This window comes from Mustela erminea, chromosome X (assembly GCF_009829155.1).
Source record: "Mustela erminea isolate mMusErm1 chromosome X, mMusErm1.Pri, whole genome shotgun sequence".
NCBI classification, from domain to species: domain Eukaryota; kingdom Metazoa; phylum Chordata; class Mammalia; order Carnivora; family Mustelidae; genus Mustela; species Mustela erminea.
In genome coordinates, this window is record NC_045635.1 from 128390522 (window position 1) to 128414092 (window position 23571).

The 23571-nt window shown below is 57.8% G+C and overlaps 1 protein-coding gene across 3 annotated transcripts in view; it reads right to left on the minus strand.

Annotated features, from left to right (window-relative positions):
• Positions 1-3456: 3456 nt before the first annotated feature.
• The window catches only part of BCAP31 (B cell receptor associated protein 31), a 32018-nt gene continuing 11903 nt past the window's right edge, over positions 3457-23571 (minus strand). For all 3 annotated transcript variants that reach the window (XM_032329866.1, XM_032329867.1, XM_032329865.1), the window contains exons 5-8: positions 6759-6894; positions 5836-5959; positions 4964-5064; positions 3457-3843 (exon numbers count right to left, since the gene is read on the minus strand). In XM_032329866.1, the coding sequence (XP_032185757.1) occupies positions 3805-3843; positions 4964-5064; positions 5836-5959; positions 6759-6894 (400 nt within the window). In that variant the 3' untranslated portion in view covers positions 3457-3804. The remainder of the gene's footprint in view (positions 3844-4963; positions 5065-5835; positions 5960-6758; positions 6895-23571) is intronic.

Consider the following 23571-nt stretch of genomic DNA (forward strand, 5'->3'; position numbering starts at 1 on the left):
GACCTGGGAGCGGAGCAGGTCCCGGAGCCGGCAGAGCCTTTTCCCCACGCACCCGGTACTCGGGGGGAGAGGAGCGAGACAGCAGGGCAGGTGGGTGGGAAGTCATGGGTGCTGAAACTCCTGAAGGGTGCCCAAATGCTGCAGAGAACAGGTAAACTCCGAGGCACAAGCCACACGGCAGGTGAGCAGGAGATGGAGACAGCCAGCAAGAAGGCTGCAGCAGGACCAGGGGAGGCAGGCAGCAGTGGGACTGAGGCGCCGGCCACGTAGGGCCCAAGTGAATCTTCAGATTAGGGACCTGTTTGCAAGGTGGAGCCCATGACCTGTGCATGGCTGGGATGTGAGTTTCAGAGAGGAGTCAGGGACCCTGAGCTCCTGGGCACCAGGAAGGGCGGCAGACAGGGTGTGAAGTGGGTGTGTGGCAGCTGATTGAAGGCCTGCTGTACCAGAGAGATCACCTCGCCGGAAATGTGTAGGCAACAGGGTGGACAAGGTGTCTGCAGTTCCAGAAAGAGTCTGGATTGGAAAAAACAGGTCCCAGCCATGAACATGGCTCTGAACGTCCAGAGCCTGCATGAGCTCACCGGGGCGGCCCAGAGCCCGTGTAGAGGGAGACAGAGGGACAAGCGGCCCACACAGCAAGCCCTGGGGCTCTGGGACTCTGAGAGGAGAGAGGGAGCGGCCAGAGGACCGGGAGGGACCCCGAAAGGGCAGGTGCAGGGTGACCTCCCGGTTCGGGAAGGGCCGCAAGGGCCGCACGAACGCGCGCACCGGGGCAGGGGGAGGTCAGGGAGGAGGGAGCGAGGGGCTCCACGGGGGCTGCTGCCTGCCGGTCAAGGGATAGGAGGCCCCAGAAGGCTCGCCGCACTTGGCCATGAGCTTCCTGGAGACCTACACAGGAGAGGTTCCGGTGCAGGGGTGCGTGCCAGAGTGTGACTGGGTGGCATTAAGAGAAAAAAGGTAGGCGCAACCCAAGCGTTCACTGACTGAGGAATTGGGTAACAACGTGGCCTATCCATGTGGTCTTTGTTAAAGAGGAAAGAAATGGGGAACCTGGCGGGCTCAGCTGGAAGAACGTGTGACTTGATCTGGCTCTCGTGAGTTCAAGCCCCACGTTGGGTGCAGAAATTAAATAAATAAAAGCTTTACAGAAAAGGAAACTCTGAGCCCTGCTACAATGTGGCAGAGCCTCAAAGCAGACACAGACACTGCAGAAGGCTGCTTCTGGGGGGCACACAGACTGGCCGCATCCAGAGAGCGGGACAGTGGGTCAAGAAGTGGGAGCCCGGTGCTCTGGATGCCAGCCTGGGGCGGGGCGCGGCGGGGGGGGGGGGGGGGGGGGGGGGAGGAGTCCTGGCTTGCTGCCCCCTGCAGTCCCTCCCAGGCCAGTCCCTGCACTCTATCAAGGCACAGCCCCCTTCCTGAGGAGGAGGGGCATTAGCCCTCAACCAGCCAAGAGTGGGCCATGCTCTGAGGGTCACCACTAACCAGGACAGGGGGCAGGTCCCCACAGAACTCAGAAAGGAGCACTGTCTGAGCAGGCCCAACTGCAGTGCAAGCCAGGCCTGCGCGGGCACGTGGAGGCACCTCTCCTGGCAGGACACGCGGGCCAGGTCCTGGGCCCCTCGCACCGTGCCCCGCCCTGTCAACTCCTCCAGCGAGAGTCCCTGCCTCTGCGCCCACAGAATGGAGTCTGCTGCCAAGGGTCACCCCTCCACCCCGGAGGCCCACTCTGCTCCGGCACCCTGGGCGCACAACAACTCCTTACCACCTCCACTCCCCCGGCTACCGCCACGCCTTGGCTCGGGTCCTTGGGACCTCTTGCCAAATAGCCTCCAAGCCACCTGCCCCAATGCCACCAGACTCAGAAAACATCAACATCATAAAGAGATGTCAACAGAGGCTGGACTGCTTGGCTGGAGCCCTGAGAACAGTGGGCAGTCACCATTACTCTGGAATCTGCCTCTGGGGAAGGGGCTTAGGACATGGGGTCTGGCCACCTAATAGGAGACAGGTAAGGAAAGCAGCCAGCCCAGGACTTGATGTGCACGGGGCCACCACAGCCATGGGCAGGGCGCAAGGCGGTGGGGTGGGGGGGGGGGACGACAGGCTTACTCAGGGCGGAGAGCTGCTAGGAAACAGCACTTCGAACAACCCGCGTGCCAGTTTCCGTGAGCGGCCCTCTGGTCAGGGCTGACCTGTTGCCCCCTCCGCCCCAGCTAGATGGGATACACCAGAAACAGTGCGCTGCGGCTTTCTTCTCTCTGCCTGGCCCAGGGCCCGACACTACAGGGGTGCAGGGAGCGCCTGAAGCTGGCCAGGGAAGAACCCACAGCCTCACTGTTTGGACTCCGGCCTCTAGAGATTCACAGAAGGGCGAGCTCAAGGGACGGCAGGGGAGTCAGGGAACACTTCCTGGAAAAACGGGACTATCCCTCAGCACAGCACAGCACCCACAGAGCCTCACCCATCCACAGTCCCCCACCCCTACGCCCCATCAGATGCCAACCTGCGGCTCGTGAAATCATGGGAAAGGGGAGGGCACGCCGGAGAAGGCAGCCACTGGCCCAGGCCCGGCAGGATTAGACGGTGTGTGAGTACAAGCTAGCCACTAGCACTAACATCTTTGGGAGCCTCACAGTTCCAAAAGAAAACACCTCCAACCTGCTCCCTCTGCCCCGTTCTCCGGGCTAGCAAAGCACAAGTGCAGCATGGGAGACAGGCCATAGGAGCCCCAGCCACCCGGGCTCTCGGGCTGGTCCTGAACACTACGAGCCCCACTCGGGAGAGGCCACCTACTGAAGCTAGCTGGCGGGGGCAACCACCAAGGGGGACACCACTGAGAAAGCAGGTGCTAAGCCAGGAGGCACGCTCGATGGTTCCCAGGGCTGCAGGTAGCATAGAAGGCACCCTCCCCCACACCAAGCTGTACCTTGAGCCAGCCAGAGGTCACTGCCAAGGGCAGGTCTCCTCTCTTAGTAGACATGAGTCAGAGGTCATCCTGCAAACCTTCAGGAGGAAGTGAGGCAGGGAGTGACTCGTGGCACCCTGCCACCTTCTACCTGTCCTAAAATGTGATGAACAGGGCTCAGAGAGGCAACTCTGTCACCCGGAAGCCCCAGCACTTCACAGAGTCTCCCAAGAGTCCCTGGACCCAGTGGCCAACCCAACAGGTCAGACACACCCTAACCCAAGGAGTCCTAAAACACGGCCTGCCTGGGGAGCAGGAGGCAAAGGTACAGAGAGAGCAAGTGCAAATGAGCCTGGGCCTAGCCTGAGATGAGGGAACCTTTACGGGTTGGAACATTCCAGAAGAAAAAATAATCTGAAAGCCTCCAGGACCAAAGACTGGGGTTCTCTATCAGAGCTACCTGCCCCCACCTTCCTGGTCACTCCCATGATGGCAGAAAGAGGTGGTGGCCTCCTGGTGGCCCCAATTACACACACAAACCACAGTCACGTGATAACAACCTTTATTGCCCCCAAGAGAAACTCTACTAGGCCTGCTCCACTGACCCTCCAGCAGGACCAGAGATAAGGGGCCCTGGAGCCCCAAACAACACGCAACACAAAAACGGCTCAACTCAGTGGGAAGCAAAGCCTGCCTCATGCCTGGCTTGCCAGGACGGTCGTGAACTCATCCTGAGTGGGCGGCAACTGGGTCCCCTGCGGTACGCCGGCACAGCGCGAACTGCAAGGTGCGCAAGGGGGCAGGAAGCGGGAGGGGGCGAACCGAAGTACCCGGGAGGCCGGGCTGCAGGCAGCAGCAGGCACAGGCCAGGTAGCAGGCGGGGAGGAGCAGCCTCACTCCTCCTTCTTGTCCGTGGGGCCGTCTACTGCTGCCTGGAAGGGACAGAAACCACAAGGCAAGGGATCGACAGGATGCACCCTCACCTTCAGCCCCTGGCCCCTCCACCCTAAAGGCCCAGCTTACTGCCTTCTCCCCAAGTGACAGGTACCAGGGGAGCAAGGAGCCCCCCCACCCCCACAGCAGCACCCGAAGGCCTGCCAGGGCGGGAGTGGCCCCATTCTAGCGAAGACTGTGACCCTAACACCAACCAGGGAGGTGCAGCCGGGAGCCTCCTCCATCACGCCTCCCTTCAACCCGCAGGGCCCCACATCAACCACCATCTTGGGCCCGCGGCAGGCCCGGCATTCCAATCCCTCCCAAGTCCCAGCTCAGGCCCTGCATTCTGCATGTACATCCTCTGTGGGTCCTGCCAGTGAGCCCCCCTCCGCTGAGGCCACCACCAGTCCTCCTCCGGGGCCGGGTCATGCCTCTTCACCCACTGTGGTGGCCAAATCCAGGCCACCAAGCAACAAGGCCAATTGTCAGAACTTAAGGGTATTTGCCAGGCCGTCACACCTCATTTCTAGGCCACCTGAGTTTCCACATTCAGCCAGTCTGAGGACTCAGGTCCTGAGCAGGGACGGGATAGGAGGGTGGCCCCAGCCCTGCATCAGCCCCACAGCCCACGTACAGAAGGCCGGCTGCCCGCCACAGAGTCTCCCTGCAACAGATCCGGACTAGCGCAGGGGCCCCCGCACCACAGACCAGGTGCACGTGTAAGGGAAAGCATTCTTCTCAAAGACACTGATGCCAGGGCTGAGGCCAGGCAGGCACAGCACAGAGGGCGCACCGCACTGCTGAGGCCACTTTAGCAAGTGGCTGCTATCTGCCAAGCCACACCCACCTGCCCAAGAAAGGGCTCTAGCTGTTGGGCCCAGACTGGCACTGCTCGGCAGGCTCTTCTCTAGACCCCGAGTCAGCAGCAAAGGAGGAAGAAAGGGGGAGCGGGAGAGAAAGCAGCCAGCCTGCTCCTGGGGTTTCTCGAAGGCTCTGCTGAGGCAGGCTAGTCGGGGATGGGCCTGCTCTGGGCCTGTGCGGGTGTGGGGGTACGGGGGTGCAGGGGTGCGGGGGCTTTGATTCTCTCCAACAGAGCAGACTACTCGTGCGGCTGACCTGTAATTTCGCGTGCTCCTCCAACAGGCGGTCGTACTCCTTGGTCAGGCCCTCAGACTGCTTCCGCATGGCCAGAGCCTCGTTTTCAGCCTTCTCTAATTCTGGGGATGATGCAGATGAAGAGGAAAAGGAAACAGAAAGACGGGGTTAGGGAGAAAAAAAACCCAGCTGCCGGAGACACCAAATACAGGTCTGAACGTGTCCCCTCTAAGGCTGTCGAGAGAGCATCCCCCCAGAAAGCTCCCCTGCCAGCTACCGTGAGGGCCCCCGAAGTGGGGGAGAGCTGGCCAACACAGCTGGGGGAGGCGGGAAAATACCAAGGACACCCGGGCCCGTTTGACGGAGGGACTCCCAAGTGACCTTAGGCGCAGGAGACTTCAGGGAAGCTGAGAGCATGCGACAGTGTGAGAAGGCTATGGTGAGAGAAGACAGCATAGAGCAGACTCACCCTCAAAGTCGAGAGCAAAAAGCAAGTTGCGGGGGGGGGGGGTGCTTCAGGAAGGGAGATGGGGTCACAGCAGGTTCTTCGGGAACACTACAAGCAGTTCTGGGATAGTGTCCCGAATTCTTTCTGTCCCCGCCCCAAACACCCTGGTGACGCTGCCACCTGCAGAGAGCACCGCTCCCCCAGGCCTGGTGCCGGCCGAGATGCTCTGGGGTTAGTCTCAGAGCAGCTGGGGCCCCCTGGGCCCCGAGACAGACACTGCACCACTGAGCCCAGCAGCTGTGCGAGCCGAGGGCTGTTTGCTGCCACCCAGCTCCTGAGCCCAAGGGCGAGTTTGTTACTCATAGTCTGGCACAAGTGGGGCAGCCACCGCTGCAGAAGCATCCAGACTTTCAGGGGCTGGGGGGCAGCTGAAGTCAGTGCTCACTTTGCTTGTTCATGTCCAGCTCGTCCTTCAGCTTCTTCAGATCAGCCTTCAGGCTCCTGTTCTCTTCTTCCACCTTCTTCTCGGCATCCCTACCGTCCAACTTCACCCCGCCAACAGCAGCTTCCTAGGCAGAACGCCAAGGGCACGGGTTACTTGGGAGGGAGGGAGGGAGGCGGGCAAACAGGTGATCCAACTCTTGTCTTCCCCAAGTGCAATTCCTCAAGCAGCCTCGGGCACTTGACCCTTGGGGAATGTCAGCACAGATGGGCTCCCAGGCCACGTGCCCTGCCTCTTTCTCAGCAGCACTGCGGGATTTACCGGTCCAGCCAATGACTCAATCTGCTCTCTTCTGGAGATTTCTGCCAGTCACCCCCAACTGACCAATGACCTCCATTCCTCTCCCCAGACTCCACAGCTCACTCTGGCCAGGAGACCCAAAGTCATCCCTGCCCGTGCAACTCTATCCCGTCCATGAATGAATCCGGTCCGTCCGCCCACCTTCATCCCAGTTCGGCTCACACCTCTCCTCCTCACACAAGCCTTCCGAGACTGGCCACCTCCCGTCCCTACTGTCTCCAGCTGATACAATCCTTAGGAGACCACAGGCCTTATCTTGCACTCTTCTGTGCCTACCAGCCCATGGCTCACAGCACAAGGCTCTGCTCACTGGAGAGTCAGCTGTCAAGCAAGAGTCTGGCCCAGATGTAGCAACAGAGACAAGGGTGCACCAATGATACCCCCTTCCCTGTCGAGTCCCTGGATCGCTCGCCTACAGACTCCCAAGAACCACCCCTTCACCTTCTACCCAACCCCTGAGCTTGGCCAACAGCCATAGCGTCACACACTCCCAGCCCAACAGGCCAACAGTGGCCCTGAGGCCCACAGGGAACATCACACAGCCGAGGCCCACAGGCAGAACTCACCTTCTTTAGCTGGTCATTCTCTTCCATGTACTTCTTGGCCGCCTCACTAGCACTCTCCGCCTGCTTTTTAAAGGCTTCGTTGGACGCCAGCAGCGTGGCCTGCTGGGAGATGAGAGTCACCAGGCGTCTAAGCAGGCTACAATGGAAAAAGAAGGAAAACTGAGCAGCAGAAAGCAGGGAAAACGGCTGGCAGGAACTTCTCTTGATTGCTCCTTTCTCAACCCTGCCTCTAGCCTAGACCTGTCCTCTTAGATTGCCAGGGCAGCCAAGCAAGACGCCACCAGCCTGGGTCTGGCAACAGAAGGGAAAAGGCGGAGCCTGAGAGCTGTCCTCCTGCCACCAGAATGACTAGTTCTGGCCCAAAACAGCAGCCCAAAGCTCTGGAGCTGTCCTTCAGTCCCAAAGGCACAGGAAGCAACACACTGACGAGACACCCCAGACCAGGCCTAGCTATAGCCAGAGGACCCCAAACCTAGTCCTTTCCAGCTGAGGGCCTGCACCCAGATGTTCCAAAGAAGCCACAGCACCATCTTCCTAGCTGCGACATCAGGCTTGCCCTGGTAAAGAGGAGCAGCTAGCATCTGGGGACACTTCCGACCTCTGGGCCCAATCCTCACACCTAGCTGATAGGGGAGGCACGACTGCTGCCCACGTACTGGCTAAGGCAAGTGGTAGAGGTCAAGAGCCAAAAAACGGCCAAGGCAAATCCCCACTGCGGTCTGTATGAACCCAGGATCCAAGCCTGCAACCACCACCCGTTCTCCACTTGGAGGAAAGCGCTCCCAAGCGCAATGAGAGAAACAGAAAAAAGGACTCTTCTCTCCCCGCCCCCTCCCTAAACACGGTCTACAGGCAGCTGTTAGACAACATTGCCATGGTGAGCTCTTCCAACACTGGGGGAGCAGAAAAGGAAGAACCAGGGCCCAGGCGTACATCTCAGGTGCAGATCAGTCACGAGGGGCAAGCAGGTGGCAGCCAGGGGTAGGGGGCACCTGCTGCTCCATTCCGACAGCCGGCTCTGTCCTTGAGCTGTTGCCTGGTAGGAGGACAGGGTAACGGACAAAGGCACAGCTCAAACAGCAAAAACTGGGGTGGGGGAGGAGGGCGGGCACTTTCCCTACACACCTGAGACAGAGGCTCAGGCTGGCCACAGATGAGGAAGGCACCCCCTGGGGAGCAGGGAAAGACGCTGCTTTGTGCTGAGTGTCTCCACAGCAAAGTGCTTGCTCAGAGGAGACAAAGCAGCCTTGGATGCCTGCTCCCAGGCCAGCCTTCCCAAGGTCTGCCAGCTTTCCCAGAGTTCTTGTGGACACCTGCCTCTCAGACGGCCCGAGGGCACGGGGCAAGAAACATGGTGTGCGCTGCCCCCCACCCCGCCCACCATGTGGACCCTGGCGGAGTCCCTGTGAGGAACAAGTCCCTGGGGGGGAGGGGTAGAGGAGGCGGGCACACAGGGGCCCTCAGATGCCCATCACGCTTCCTGGTTTGCTTGCGGAGAGGATCCGGAGCCCCTGACAGTATGGGGAAAGCCAGGCTGCTGGTTCCTGGCAGGAAGGGAGAGTTTCCAATGACATGTGCTCTCTAAAATTAGCAGCCAGACCTCGTGGCCCAGGGCTCAGGTTTCCCTGTCTCAGCCCCTGACTATACACCAGCCTGCCCCTCACTGGGCTGGAGCCCTGGAAGTGAAAGGAGCTCCCACGCACCCCAGGAGCCAGAGAGAAGCAACACACCTGCCTTAGGTCAGCAGGGCAGAAGTCACTGGAGGGACCCAGGAAGAAAGGCAAGTCTGACTAAGCCCCAACTTCCCAAACCTCCACGCTCTGAGTGCTCAAGTGCTTGGGCAGCCCCGCGTAGATCCCTGTAATGTGGAAGAGGCTCCTCCTCCCCGATGGTGACAGGCTGGGGGGAGGGCACGTGTGCCACCTGCTGGACCCAGCAGGCAAAGATGGGGCAAGTAAGCCCAAGAGTGACCCCAGCACAACAGGGCCAGCCGGCTGGCTGGCGTGAGCAGGACCGCAGCAGAGCTGGAAGCCACCACAGCTGTCCCCCTGGTTACCCAAGGAGGCGATGGTGACAGCACTGCCCCCAAGCCAGCCCATCCCCAGCTATGGAGCGCCACGGCTGCCACCACAAGCCCAGGCAGACGCACGGACACTAGCCCCAGAGCTGTGCGGGGAGCCTCCCAGAACCGCAAGCCCACTCTGGCGCCCTGGCCCGGGCTCACAGCCCAAACTCACCATCTCTCCCTCAGTACGGGACAGGAGCCAGCACCGCAGCCGGCACCCCACCCCCACCCCAGCCCCGAGTCCACGCCTTCTGCCTTCCTGTCAGACCTACTCCTCCAATCCTTCCCTCCAGGAAACTTGTTCTCAAGGAGCTCTCCCTCCAGCTGGCAACCAAGCTAGGACCTGCCCGGCTAAGTCACTAGCAGGACCACTGCTGGCCTAACAGCCCACTCCAAGGAGGGCTCTGGAATCCTCGGGGTGCACACTCGGCAGCACCTGGCACAGCCGACAGGCCACCCTCCTCGCGTGACTCCCCGCCCAACTCAAGCCACCCTCACCGCCCGCCCATCTCATCACCGACAGGGCCAGACCCTCACATCTACTGCCTACTCAAGGCTGGCCCCTGGGGGTCCCCAAGCCCAGTCCAGCTCAGCCTGTCGGTGGACGGACCGTCCCTGCACCGCACTGTGCTGCTGAAGGCTGTCGTTGGTCCATCCGCACTCCGCGTGCACGCCCCCTTGCCCCCCTTCCTCCTGCCCCCAGCCCCCACCCAGTTCTGTCCACGTCACCATCACACAGACCATCTCCCGGGCGGGTCATCCCCACTGCCAATGGGGACGGCCTCAGTACTTGTCTTCTAGCTGGGTAACAGCTCCCAGGAACCTCCTCCTGACCCCTGACCACACATCTTCGCGATCCACATTCTGAAAGCAAACCAGAGCGACCTTCATCTGAGACAGTCTGACCACATCACCCCTCAGCTTCAACCCTCCGGTGCTGGTCCCGCCTCAGCCTCACCAGCCGTGCAACGCTCTGCTCCAGCAACACCGGATGGCTGGCCTCTCTTGGAACACACTGGGCTCTTGCTCACCGGGTCTCCGTGTCACCGCACTCTGATCTACGGTAGTTTCTCCTCTTCTAGTGACTCAGATCCAGTTCAATCAACACCTTCCCCAAAAACCCTTTCCTGACCCTCCCGGGTCCCCCCTTTCTTGGTTCTCCCATAGCACTTGCCACACCCCCACGTGGCCAGCCGCGCTGCGCGCACTCCATGCTCCCCCTTACCACCTCTCTCCAAGCTGTCACTTGTTCCCTGGGGCCCTGGCTCTCCCCGAGGACACAGGCAGCAACAGGGTGACAGGAAACAGCAGCGGAGAAGGGCCACGTAAGACCGTGCTGACGAGTAAGTCAGGCTTGTGACCGCAGTTGCAGCCAAGAGGCAGGGGGAATCACTCACCACCAAAGCCAGGGGCCCGGGGCCAAGCCAAGAGCAGTGAGCCCAGGAGCCAGGCTTCTGGAGCTGCCCCTCACATACGGAGCCCCAAGTTCTTACACCTGCCTCCCAGATGTCAGCCTGGAGAAAAGGCTGAGGTACTGCCTTTCTTCTGTCCTCCATCACACACTCTGCTCTACCGCCCGAGTACTACTATGCAGGTACTGTTTCCAGCTATCCATTTCCGGACAACAGAGGAGAACCCGGGAGCCATAGCAGTTTCCCAAAGGCAGCAGGCTGACAAAGAGGCCCAGGATCTGGGTCCAGTGATAATGGGAAAAGTCAACGCGCAAACCTTAAGATCTAGATGTGTCCTTGGCAGACAAAGGTCATCCCCAAATACCTGAATTCAACTCAGCTTTCTTGTAAGATGTTCTTGGACACTGAGTGGAGCTCTCGTGCTTTTGCAGAAGGCTGGGTAAACATCAGAAGGAAGGAGAAACAGACTGTCTATGTGGACACTAAAGAAACAGTGCCAACCACAGCAAGTGGGGGAGACGGTTCCTGTGTGCTTCGCAGCAATTCCATCTCCCTCCTGCAGGCAAGCGGGGGGCAGACAATGGCTTAATAGGATGTGGGGCAAAAGCAAGGGGAGGGTCCTCCCAAGCGCCGACCTCGATTTCCTCTGGTTCTGGCAAGCCCTCACCCCAACACTGTTGCCCATCCTGCCCACTAAGCATTTGCCAGGCACCTCCTGGGTACCATGCCCTCAGGTGAGTGGGGTCACTGAGTCAGGAGGACCCCACACAGGGACAAGCAGGCAGGCAAGTCCCCTTTAACCCACTGCCCCGCAAGCTAGTGCCACAGTGCCACCTGCTGACTCTCCAGGCTGGCCGCGGCCCTGCGCCAGACAACAGGTGTGCAGGGCTGCTGGCAGCTTCTGGGTGAGCCCCGCCCACCTGTCCAAGAGAAAACATGGCGGACGCGGAGAAGGCCGCCCTGACAAGGACCCAAAAGCCAGCTGATGTGCCAGGAAAGGCTTTGGGCAAAGTGGAATGATAAAACGGAAGAAGCAACCCCAGGAAGCACACACCCTTCGAGAGTCTGCAATCACAGAAAGTTTTACATAGGAAGATCCAGGGCAAGTCTCCAGAAAGGGCTGCCCTGAGAACAGCCCCCCCCCAAACACACACGGCCTGGCCCTCCTCTTAGCATAAAATAGGGAAGTGGGGGACTAGGATCAGGGTAAATGCCAAGGCCCCAGCAGCTACAGGTAATGGCCAGACGTGCGCGTCCACCCTGAAGCCAGTGAGGGTAGCCAGAGCGGACCCGAGCGGAAGCACGCGGCCACCCGTCCCCTAGCACTAAAGAGAACCAGGGCACAGGAGCGGGCCATGTTTCCCGGGCTTTGTCTTGTTGCCTTCCTGAAACCAGCAGAGAGATCTTGTGTAATTTTGGGGACAGAGCGCAACAGAACGAGGGCAGACAAGCCAGACTCCAATATGCGGGTGGCCTGGTGACAGGAGCAGCTGAGGGAGCGGGAGAAAGGAGCCATCAGGCCTAGGTGTGCCCAGCATGGTAGTAACTTGAGTCCAAAGGAAACAAGGCAGTGCCTCTGGCAGGCCACGTGCCATGCTCAGAGCCTGGGAAACATGCCTGGACCAGGGTATCAAAGTAAAGGATGAAAGGGGGCTTCAGCTACTGTCTGACTGATGTGGAGGCCACCAGCCACATGTGTCCTTTTCAGTCTAAATGAATTAAAATGACATTAAATGGAAGGCCCAGCTCCTCAGCGACACCAGCGTGCTCCTTTGCAGGCTGGGAGCCCCAGAGGTCCCTTTCCATCTAGAACCCTGCTCCCCATTCCCCCACACTCGGCCTCAGAAAGGGGCCCTCCTGGAATGTCGGGCTTTCAGCGACCTTGGAGTCAGGAAGAAGGAATCTCTGCTTGCTTGGCACCCCTGCCCCAAAGGAGGAGGTCCTTCACCATCTGCTTCTAGAGCATGACAAAGACAGTTCTTCTGTCCAAATCAAACAGCTGAACGATCCATACTCTAGAAGTCAGTACTTGCTCTGACGCACATCCGATGGTCCTTCCTGAACAGTGTGTAAAGAACTATCCCCACCCTGCTCTGGGGCCATCCCGTCATCAGAGCCCCTCCTAGCCCAGTACCCACAGGACCCCGGGGGCTGCGACCACTGCAGTGAGTGGACCTGGGGCAAGAACGACTTCCGTAAGGAACTGACCCAGTGCCTAGATCTGCAGCGCTGCTCTAGCCCGACTCTTAGAAACTAACGACAACAGCCAACAGAGCCACAGATGGGGCGAAAAACCCAGTGGAACGGAAAGCCAAACCCACACCTGACCTCCACCCACATCGCTCTACCTTCCAACAGGACTGAGCATCAGGAGTTTAAAAAGCCCTTAGGAGGGGCGCCTGGGTGGCTCAGTGAGTTAAAGCTTCTGCCTTCGGCTCGGGTCATGATCCCAGAGTCCTGGGATCCAGCCCCACATTGGGGCTCAGCGGGGAGCCTGCTTCCCTTCCTCTCTCTCTGCCTGTCTCTCTGCCTACTTGAGATCTCTGTCAAATAAATAAATAAAATCTTTAAAAAAAATAAAAATAAATAAAAAGCCCTTAGGTACCTTATCTTGATACCAATTTAAACAAACTATAAAACCCAAAACCTAGGGGAGTGGGGTGAAAAAAAAAAAAAAACCCAAAACCTACACGGTAATCAGGGAATGCGAGTAGTCACAAGTTTATGTTCCTAAGTTGTTACCGGAGGGCGCCTGGGTGGCCCAATGATTGAGCATCTGCCTTCAGCTCGGGTCCTGATCCCAGAACTGGGATCAAGCCCCGCATTGGGCTCCTTGCTCACTAGGGAGCCTGCTTCTTCCTTTCCCACTCACCCTGCTTGAGTCCCCTCTCTCGCTATATTTCTGTGAAATAAATAAATATAACCTTTTAAAAAAGCCTAACCTGTTACTGTAAAGTTCTTAAAGATCAGATGTTACTGTTGCTTATGATTTTTTTAAAAAGTCCCTCTCTTTTCAAAGAGATAAACCGAAATTTCCTGTTGCCTGTAAACATGACATCTGGGATTGGCTTCACAGTAATCCACAACCTGGGCGCCTGGGCGGCTCGGTCAGTTAAGCGGCCGCCTCGGTTTCAGCTCAGATCATGATCGCGGGGCCCTGGGACCGGCTCGCGCGGGGCTCCGCTCGGTGTGGAGTCTGCCTGAGAGTCTCTCCCTCCCTCTGTCCCCACCGCACCGGGCTTGGGAGCTCGCGCGTGCTCTCTCTCTTGTACATACATACATACATAAAATCTTAAAAAGAAAAAAACCCACATCCAGGAGACCATGGAGGTGAGGAGATAAAATGGAAGTGGCCAGTGGACTCCCACTGCCGAAGCTAGGTCACGTGGGCGGAGCTGTCCTTCGGTCACGTGGGAGGAGCTGTCCTTCGGTCACGCTATTCCATCAACAAATCCAGCAGCAGCCCCAGGCGATTCCAGGGCTTGGCCAGTGCTGCGAGCCCCCAAGCACCATCTAACCGGGTGTCCTGAGGCTGTGCATCTCCCAACCCTGTGTCCCCGCCGCACGGCCTATCCCACTCTCCTCCACCACCCCCGTGCCTGGCCCAGAGCACAAGACCCCTGAGGGCCAAACCTGGGCCTTCTCTTTGACTTCCTGCCTGAGCTTGGCACAGCCTACCACATAGTGCGGAAAAGCCCAGAAAACTCTTATCGCTACTCGGGGTGATACTGAGAACGGCTACCACTTACTATAAACACTCCCTACGTGCCGGAAATGACGTGGAGAACATCCCCTGAATCGCCTCAATCCTCACACCAAAAACACCAGGCAAGCATCCCCGCCCACACTTTACAGATCCAGGGAAAGGTACAGGGAAGTTAAGTGACTTTCCTGAGGTTACCAAACTGCCAATAGCAGACCCAGGACCCAAACCCAGACCCAATTCCAAATCCCACTATGGTCACGTCAGCTTGCCTCTGTGGGTCATTACGGGGGAGATGGGGAAGCGGCCAGGGTCAGGGCATGACAACAGAGCCCAGGCTGGCGGCTGGCCCCTGCCTGGCACGCACACGCACGCACACACGCGTGCGCATGCAACCCTCCCCCCTCCCCGGTGAGGACACAGGCACCAGCCATCTGCAGAGGTGGACAGCAGGGATGACCCAAAGGCAAAGCAGAACCCCCTGCTTGCCTCAGAGGATCCGGATGAATTCTACCCTGTGGGTTAGGAGGGACTCAATCACCCGCGAACAGACAACCCAGCCCCCAGGTCACTGGCCATTTAGGAAAGGAACCTGGCAGAGCGGCTCAAGAGCAGCCCCATCTGACTGCCAGGGCAGACCGCAGTGACAGCGCCCAGCCCAGAGGGACAGGCAGAAAAGCAGCCACCCCTGTGGATCAAATCTGGGTTACTAATACACACAGAGGGGTGGACCTTCCTGGGTCTGGACGGTGAGCACTATCTTGAGCTTGACTGACATTTTTAGCACAAGTAGAGAAAACATTGTGGCCCTCTGAACATTCGAGACAGCATGGGAGGAGCTGCCATGTGGCCAAACTCCCAGCAAGGACGACGGCCAGCTGCCAGTCTCCAAGCAGGGACGCAGAAACCAAGGAAACGGGGGCGTAACAGTAATCTACTGGCCGGAGCCCACAGCTGCCTGAATCTGCACTTGGCAGCAGCCTGTCCCAAGCCCTGTCCCAGACCAGAGTCCCCCAGTGTGCACCTGCTGGGGGTTCAGACACTGTTTCTTCCCAACGCCCCTGGGATCCCTACGGCGGGAGCGCGGGAGACCTGCAGAGCTGCTGGGCTTCCGTGATGGGCTTCTATGATGCCCAGCACGACGGTCTGCCAAGTACAAGCCGGACACAGGCCTGACGCTGTCTCCATCTGCCTACATCCCCCTATTTGGTCTCCAAGGTTTAGGCAGCCCTCAGTGTGCCCAGAACCCTGGCAAAGAGCTCATCGGCCTACAGGGGATAAGGCCAGGTTCCCATGCCGTACCTCACAGGCTGCCCGGGGCCTCGGAGGACAGCCCTCTGGGCTGGTTAACAGCACAGCATGGGCCTCATGGAGTAGAATCGGGAGAGAAACCGCAGGGAAGCAGGAAGAGATGAAGTTAGCTGGGCCACTAGGGGAGGGGAGCGGGTTTCTAGGCAGAGGCCAGAGAAATACTAGGGGAAGGGAACCCACATGGCCAGTTCGTGACATGGGGAGACTGCAGCAGAGACAACAGAGGCCTGCAGGGAGGGATCACATCCCGAAGGACCTGGGTATCAAGCCTTCGTGTCAACGGTGCTAGGAAAGCACTGGAAGCAGGGGTAACACCATCAGTTTTCACTGTCAAGAAGGTCACTTGTCTGAGGCGAGGGGGACAGGCTGGGGGAGCCAAGACGGGATCAGGAAGCCCAGCTGGGACGATGGCAGCCCCACCATGGCAGTGATCCCAAGGACGAGGAGGAAGGCAGGCTCAGGAGGTCAGAGCCAAGGCTGGCAACCACGACAGTTTCAGTTTTGTAAGGTGCAAAGAGTTCTGGAGCTTGGGTTTACAAAAGAACCACCTGGACACTGAAAAATGCTTCAGATGGTTAATTTGATGTTATGCGTAATTTTTTAAAAAGATTTTTATTTATTTATTTGACAGATAGACAGACAGAGATCACAAGTAGGCAGAGAGGCAGGCAGGGAGAGAGGAGGAAGCAGGCTCCCCACTGAGCAGAGAGCCCGATGTGGGGCTCGATCCTAGGACCCTGAGATCATGACCTGAGCTGAAGGCAGAGGCTTAACCCACTGAGCCACCCAGGTGCCCCTGTTATGCGTAATTTTACCGTGATTTAAAAAAACCCACAGGGGAAGATCACATGGGACAAGGAAGAAGGATAAAGCACTCCCAGGCTTCTGGGTTGGGAGAGCAGTTCTCAAAACTCGGTGGCCCGGCCTAAAGAAAAAGAAACACAAGGACCCAGGAAGGGAACAAACTGTCCATACCAGGGCTGCCACGCCTACAGACAGGACAAAAGCCCAGACCCTGCTCCCACCCCCTGAAGCCAACTGGCAGAGGGAAGCGCAGGCTCGTCTCAGGCCGCCAGGCCTTCTTCAAGCCCAAGGTAACCTTCTCCAACTGGGGGGACCTGCTCAACTACACCCCACCCAGCACACTCTTGACACAGGCCCCACCAAGGCCCGGTACTACCACCAGCCGCTCTTCCTCTGTGGTCCCCTCATCCGCTCACCTGCTGTGTCTAGGTCTCTACCCCAGTCTCACCTCTCCTGACACCCTTCCTTTCCCCTCTAACTCAAGGGAAGCGGAGCTGCCAGCACCCCCCTCTGCCCCATCCTTCCACAAAGCTGCCCACGGCCTGCCATCCCGCTGACCAGCCGCCCTCCGGTGAGCTCTGCAGGCTCCCATCCCTCCTATGCACAGTCCTTCCAGCACTGCCACTCCACAGATGCCCCGAGCAGAACCACAGTACCGCAGCCTTGGAACCCTGGCGTTCCCGCCGGCAGCACCCCTCCGCCCTGCTCCTTGCCCCCCTGCTACCATGCCCTGGTTCGGGCCCCCAGCAGCTCTCCCTCCAGCAAGCTCCGACTTGCCTCCCTCCGTCGGGGCTCTCCTGCTCCACCCCAGCCTCTGGCCGCTGCCAAGGATCACACGCAACTCCCAGCCAGGCGCAGCGCCCCCGGAACAAGTCAGCGCTCCGCTGCATGGAGGTCAGGCTGAACTCAGGAACCAGCACTTGAAGTGCTCCACCCCAGCTCTCCCCTCTCCTGACCCAGCCACCCTGCCCCGACGGCCCCTCCCCACACTCAGCCAGAAGCTCCCAGTCCTCAGGGACCGTGCCAGTGCCCGCCGGTGCCATGTGTACCAGAGTGACAAAGGCAGATGCATCAGACAGGATCGGGAGGCCCAAAGCACGAGGCCCAGCCGCCGTGCACACAAAATGGCAAATGAGGGAGGTTCTCCCCTGTTTATGGCCAGAAAAACGGGAGGACAGGCTCGGTGTTCATGAGTGGGCGGCTGGCTGGACACACAGGAATGCCGGAGGGGCAGACTGGTTGTCCCAGAAGGACACTCGAAGTAAACTCAAAGAAAATGCAAGTTCCCACCTGGGAGCTACTGCTTAACCCTGTCTGCTTTGTTTTGTTTAAGTAGGCTCCATGCCCAGCGTGGAGCCCAGTGGGGGCTTTGAACTCACGACCCTGAGATCAAGATCTGAGCTGAGATCAAGAGTCGGATGCTTAACTGACTGAGCCGCCCAGGCGCCCCCGACCCTGTTTCTAAGAAGCAAGCAGACAATAGGGAAAGAATCCAGGCATGGAGCTTTCATCGCTCTAAGTTTGATTTCTCGGCTCTGCCAAGATGCAGCTCTGGGGACTCGGGAGGGGTTTCTGAGCTTCTCTGAACCCCCATTTCTTCTTTGCAAAACTACTACAAAAATTATTTTGTGCCTAACATATGGAACACCTAACAAGCGGTAGCTGTTATTAAATGTATAAAGCTCTAGAAAGACACGTAGCAAAGGTACAGGTCAGCAGCAGTTAGGGTAGCAATAACATTTCAAAGAACTTAACTTTCTCATTCACTTCAAGCCTTATCTTCCTCCAAAGATTGTTACCTGATGACCACCTTCAGGTGTATAAAAATGGACAGAGTCATCTAAAAGATCAGTCATGGGACTCCTGTAACCAAGATCGACCATGAGGACACGCAGAAGAGTAGATTCGAGCTTACAGACAGCACAGGAGCCTTTCTCCCAAAAGCCAGGCAGTAACTACTCGGGGAACACAAGAGCTGCTCTCTGGTCTACAGTCGAAGGCGGCCTGAAAACCAACCAGCGCGCACTGCAGCTCCCACTGACGCAGACCAGCTGCTGCGTGAGCCTGGGCACGGCCACTCCATCTCTCTTCAGCTGCCCTCCTCCATTCACAAGGCCCTCCAGAGCTACACAGGTTATTCAAGTTCTTACTGGCTTTGAACAGAACTAAAACCCAAACAAACCACACAAACAGCTCACACGCAGAGGTGAGGCCACAGGGCTGCAGCCCCAGAGCTAAGCCCTTACCAGGTGAGAACACTTAATGCCAGAGGGGAGGAGCCTACCCAAAGCCACGCCTGGACGTGGTGGAGCCAGCCGCCCCCCAAACCCCTGGTCTCTGCTATCACCCCAACACGGGGCAGTGAGGGCTACTCGTGTGCACGTCTCCTCCATCTCCGCCAACGACTGTCGTCTTTCTGCGGCAACAACCCATGCTGAGTGGTACTCACATGTCCCTCGAGCTAAGACTACAAGTGGGACCCCACAGAGCAGCTATCAGAACATCAGCAAGCCTGAGCCAGAACAGACAGACAGACATCTCTCGCCTGTTCCTTTACAGGTCTGCATGCGGCTAACAAGAGTCATTGGCTCAGGGGTGCCTGGCTGGCTCCATCGGTAGAGCACGTGACTTTTGATCTTGGCGTTGTGAGTTCAAGCCCCACGATGGGGATAGAGATCATTTCAATAAATAAACAAACTTTAAAAAACAAAAGCGAGAGGTGCCTGGGTGGCTCAGTGGGTTAAGCCTCTGCCTTCCGCTCAGGTCATGATCCCAGGGTTCTGGGATCAAGTCCCGCATCAGGCTCTCTGCTCAGCAGGGAGCCTGCCTCCCCACCGCCCACCGCTTCTCTGCCTACTTGTGATCTCTCTCTCTCTCTCTCTCTCTCTCTCTGTCAAATAAATAAATAAATAAAATCTTTAAAAAAAAAAAAAAAAAAAAAGCGAGGGACGCCTGGGTGGCTCTATCGGTTAAGCAGCTGCCTTCGGCTCGGGTCATGATCCCAAGGTCCTGGGATGGAGTCCCGCACGGGCTCCTTTCTCCGCGGGGAGCCTGCTTCTCTCTCTCCCTCTGCCTGCCTACTGTGTGCCTACTTGTGTGCACACATGCTCTCCTCTCTCTCTGTCAAATAAATAAATAAAATCTTTAAAAGGAAAAAAAAAAAAGCAAGTGGCTCATTTGTTTCAAAGTTCAAAGAAGGACACCTGGCTGGCTCAGTCAGTAGAGCGTGTGACTCCTGATTTTGGGATTTTGAGTTTGAGCCCCACGCTGGGTGTAGAGACTACTTAAGAAACAACAAAAAATTTTTTAAAAAAGCTCAGACAGTCCCAAAAGCAAAGACACGTAGAACAAAAGAAGGAAGGAGGCCTCCACACAGGGCAGGGAGTATTCGCTGACAGGTGAGAGAAGACATTCTTCAAAGAGAGAATGTGGGGGCACCTGGGTGGCTCAGTGGGTTAAGCCACTGCCTTCGGCTCAGGTCATGATCTCGAGTTCCTGGGATCGAGTCCCGCATCGCGCTCTCTGCTCAGCAGGGAGCCTGCTTCCTCCTCTCTCTCTCTGCCTGCCTCTCTGCCTACTTGTGAACTCTCTGTGTCAAATAAATAAATAAAATCTACAAAAAAAAAAAAAAAAAGAGAGAGAGAGAGAGAGAGAGAGAGAATGTGCTTCCAACATTCCAGGGCAGACACAATTCCTGAACCAAGGAGGTAAATGAGGAGAGTGAGACAGTGCTCCCAGCGTCTGACGTGCACCTGACTCTACTCCATCCAGACCTAGCTAGGAATCCTGTGCTGGGCAGCAAGAGCCCGCAACACGCCTGAACTGCCACAACTGTCACCCTCGGCCGGCCTCCAGGGCAGCTCGCAGGGGGCAGGCGGCAGAGCAGCACCCTCCAAGCACAACCAGGCAGGGGGCTCCCCTTCAGCCTGCTCGCCAGGGCGCCAGGGGATGGTCTGCAGGACCGTGTTTCCAATAAGCCTCCAGCTCATCAGAGCAGCGGGCTCCCAGGGACCAGGACACCACTGATCCATTCCTAATGACGAGAAAGAGTTAAGAGACAAAAAGGAACAGACTGCCTCAGAGTACTGAGGTGGGAAAGCAGTTTTTAATAGTAAAAATTTAAAGCCAGCTCACATATCTGAGAACAGGGCACCAGTTAAACACACAATGGTCCCCTCACATGACAGACTACATGACCATTAAAAACAAGAGTGGTTTGGGGCGCCTGGGTGGCTCAGTGGGTTAAAGCCTCTGTCTTCGGCTCAGGTCATGATCCCAGGGTCCTGGGATCGAGCCCCGCATCGGGCTGTCTGCTCCGCGGAGAGCCTGCTTCCTCCTCTCTCTCTCTCTGCCTGCCTCTCTGCCTACTTGTGATCTCTGTCTGTCAAATAAATAAATAAAATCTTTAAAAAAAAAAAAAAAAAAACAAGAGTGGTTTGGGCACTAGGGTTGGCTCAGTTGGTTGAGCGACTGCCTTCGGCTCAGGCCATGATCCCAGAGTTCTGGGATCAAGTCCCGCATCGGGCTCCCTGCTCCACGGGGAGTCTGCTTCTCCCTCTGCCGTCCCCTCTCATGCTCTCTCTCTGTCTCTCTCTGACTCTGTCTCTCTCTCGCTCTCAAATAAATAAATAAATAATCTTAAAAAAAAAACCAAAAAACAAGAGCAGTCTGCATGAGTCATGGAAAAATCACCAAGACACATCATTCTCTAAAGAGGGCAAGTCAAAGCAGAGCAAAAAACACCCCACGGCACTTGTTACATGTTACTTAAGACAGGTCTGGAAGAGTTCGGAAACATCCCAGTATTACCCATCTCTGAGGATGAGACAAAGCACTTCCTCTTGTGCCCAACACTCCTGCATTATTTGAAGTTTAGGGGCCTTTCTTTATTTTACAATGAGCAGGAATAACTTTGTAATCAGAGCAACAAAAATTACAGTTCTGTTTTTATTTGAACTATTTCCTGCAAGTCACGTACAGGCTGCATAGCCATCCAGTCTGGACAAGAACTTTCCACGACTAACGTTGTGCAAAAAGAGAAGTTGCTCAAGAACCACAGCCACCATTTAAGATCTGAGCCCTGGAGTAGAGAGGAGTATGTATTTCTGGAAAATTCCAGAAACGATTCAACAGATCATTTGCAGGGCAACTGGTGAATCCAAACTGACCCCCGGGGTCACCGTTTCCTTTCCTAAGAAATTGCACGAGACTAGCCTCACACGTTTTTGGCTCAGCTACTGGACAGGGACACAGGAGGGCGTGGCAAAGCGTCTGGCTACAACAGAGGGAGAGCTATGGCTACTGAAGCAAGCAAGGCCCAAAAGCTACTCCACCCACTTATCGTGTCTGACTCGTCTGAAATGAAATTCAACCCAGTGCGATGTGCTTGTGAAAGGCACAGGTCACAGTAAAGCGGGGAGGCAGCCAGCAGGGCAAAGGACGGAGTGCAGCCGCAAGAACAGACTGGAAAGGCACGCCCAAATTTCACTCCCTTCTCCTAATTTTCACGCGTCCTTCGGGAACAGCATGGCGTCTGAACAAGGAAACCGCCAACTGCTCTGCACCCTCACGGTGACAAAGTTACCCGACTCTGCATCTGCCGAAACACTCCTAGAACTGGACACAACTGTACCGTCACCGTTAGCAACTCACCCGCGGGAACGAGGCTGGAACACCCGGGTGGGTGCACAGTGTCACAGAAGCAGGCCTAAGTCGAGCACGCGCTCCCTGGCACGCCCGGCTACCCGGCACATCTGCCCCGGAGGCATCCTTCTGGGAGAGACCAGGAAAGCAGAAGAGGCAGGAGAATGACTTCACAGACACAAGTGCAGAAGGCGCACAGCTCTGCCCACCACAGCCGCCTTGGACTCACGATCTGCTGTCCCCCGGCGTCTCCCCAGAGGCAGGGTCCCTGCGGCAGCCCTCCAGGTGGCGCGCCACTGACACAGAGTTCGAAAGGGCGAGCTGCGCCCTCCTGGCAGCCCAGCCTCCATGCCGGGCGCCAGCAGTTGCTCCACTACCACGGACGCCGCTAGGGTACAGGAAGCCTCGACCGCACGACAGTCCCAGTCCCTGGCGGTCCGTCTCTGCAGCCCTCTGTGACCCTACAGGCTCACGTGCACAGGCAGCCCCGCTCCAAAGGTGAGTCCCACGAGAGCGGGCCCCTACGATGAGGCCGCAGCAGCCGCACGTCCCCCACAAGAGCTAACCCGCCCGCCTCTGACTCCTCCTCGGGACCATCTTTCCCTGTGGCCGCTGCCTAGGCCAGGCCACAGGTGTCCTCAGCAGAGGAGCACGGGCAGGGGGAGGGTGGAGCCACCACCCGGCCAGGGCAGCGCCCCCCGGCAGGCGCCCACGGGAACAGGGACCCCACCCGCGCACCGGGCGCCAGGCCGGCAGCCTGCCCTCGCCTCAGCAGCCACTTCTGCAGAGCCGGCGGCAGCCGCATGCCCATCGCACAGACGGAGGCCGGCCTGGGACGGACAGAGCTCATTCTCCCAGACTCCGCCGCCGCTGAGCCCCCTCTCTTCTCTGAAGCCACACAAGCTATTTGCACTTGCTCGTTCGGGGGGGAGGCACAGCACCCCAGAGGCGGTGCTCCTGCTTGAGAACCCCTTTCCTGTCCTGTCCCCAGAGGCCCCAGAGACCTGTCCGGTGCGATAGGAAACAGGCGGGGACAGACACTACACTCAGCCGAGAGGCCGAGAAGTGGTCCAGAGTATTCTTCCCAGAACACGGACCGAGATCAGAGTCAGAGCCTCCTCCCACGCTAGTCCTACCTTTGCCGGCCTCCTCCGTCCTCTGGAACTCGGGCGATCGCCGCCCGCAGCCCTCTGGCATCCACCCTCCAGAAGATGGCCAGAGCCCCTGGCCACGATGCGACCGGAAGCTACACCGCCTCCCTGGGGTTCCCGTTCTCTCACCCCAGGGCTTTCTCCACCCTTGACTTCCTGGCCCTTTCCCTACCTCACAGAAACGCATTAGGGAAACTCCCTCTTCTCCAGGCTCTTACCGTGTTCCACGACGCAGTGCTCCACGACGCAGAGCCCGCAGCAGGCCGCTGCCTTCCTGACGCGGCTTTCCTCACGGGCTCCGTGCACTCCCCTGCAGCCCCCAGTTTCCCGCTACCTTTCAGATGAAACATAAGCTTGCCGGAAAGTCCCCTCCCAATGCACCCCCAAGCCTCTACAGGCTCTTTCTTGTTTCTAAAGATGAGAGCAAGCGAACACGCATGCACACACGCATGCACACACAAAGAGACAGAAGGAGAGGGAGAACCCGAAGCAGATTCTGCAATGAGCCCGATGATCCCACAATCCCGAGATCACGACCTGACCTGAAACCAAGAGTTGGACATCCAACTAACGGCCCCACGCAGGTGCCCCTCTGCAGGCTCTGTGGACACAGCGAGTTCTTCCTGCTCCCTGGGTTCAGCTGCAGTTGGGACTCAGTCCTCGGCACATACCTCCCTTTCAGTCTCAGCCCACAAAATCACACCGCATTCTGGAGCTTCCCGAA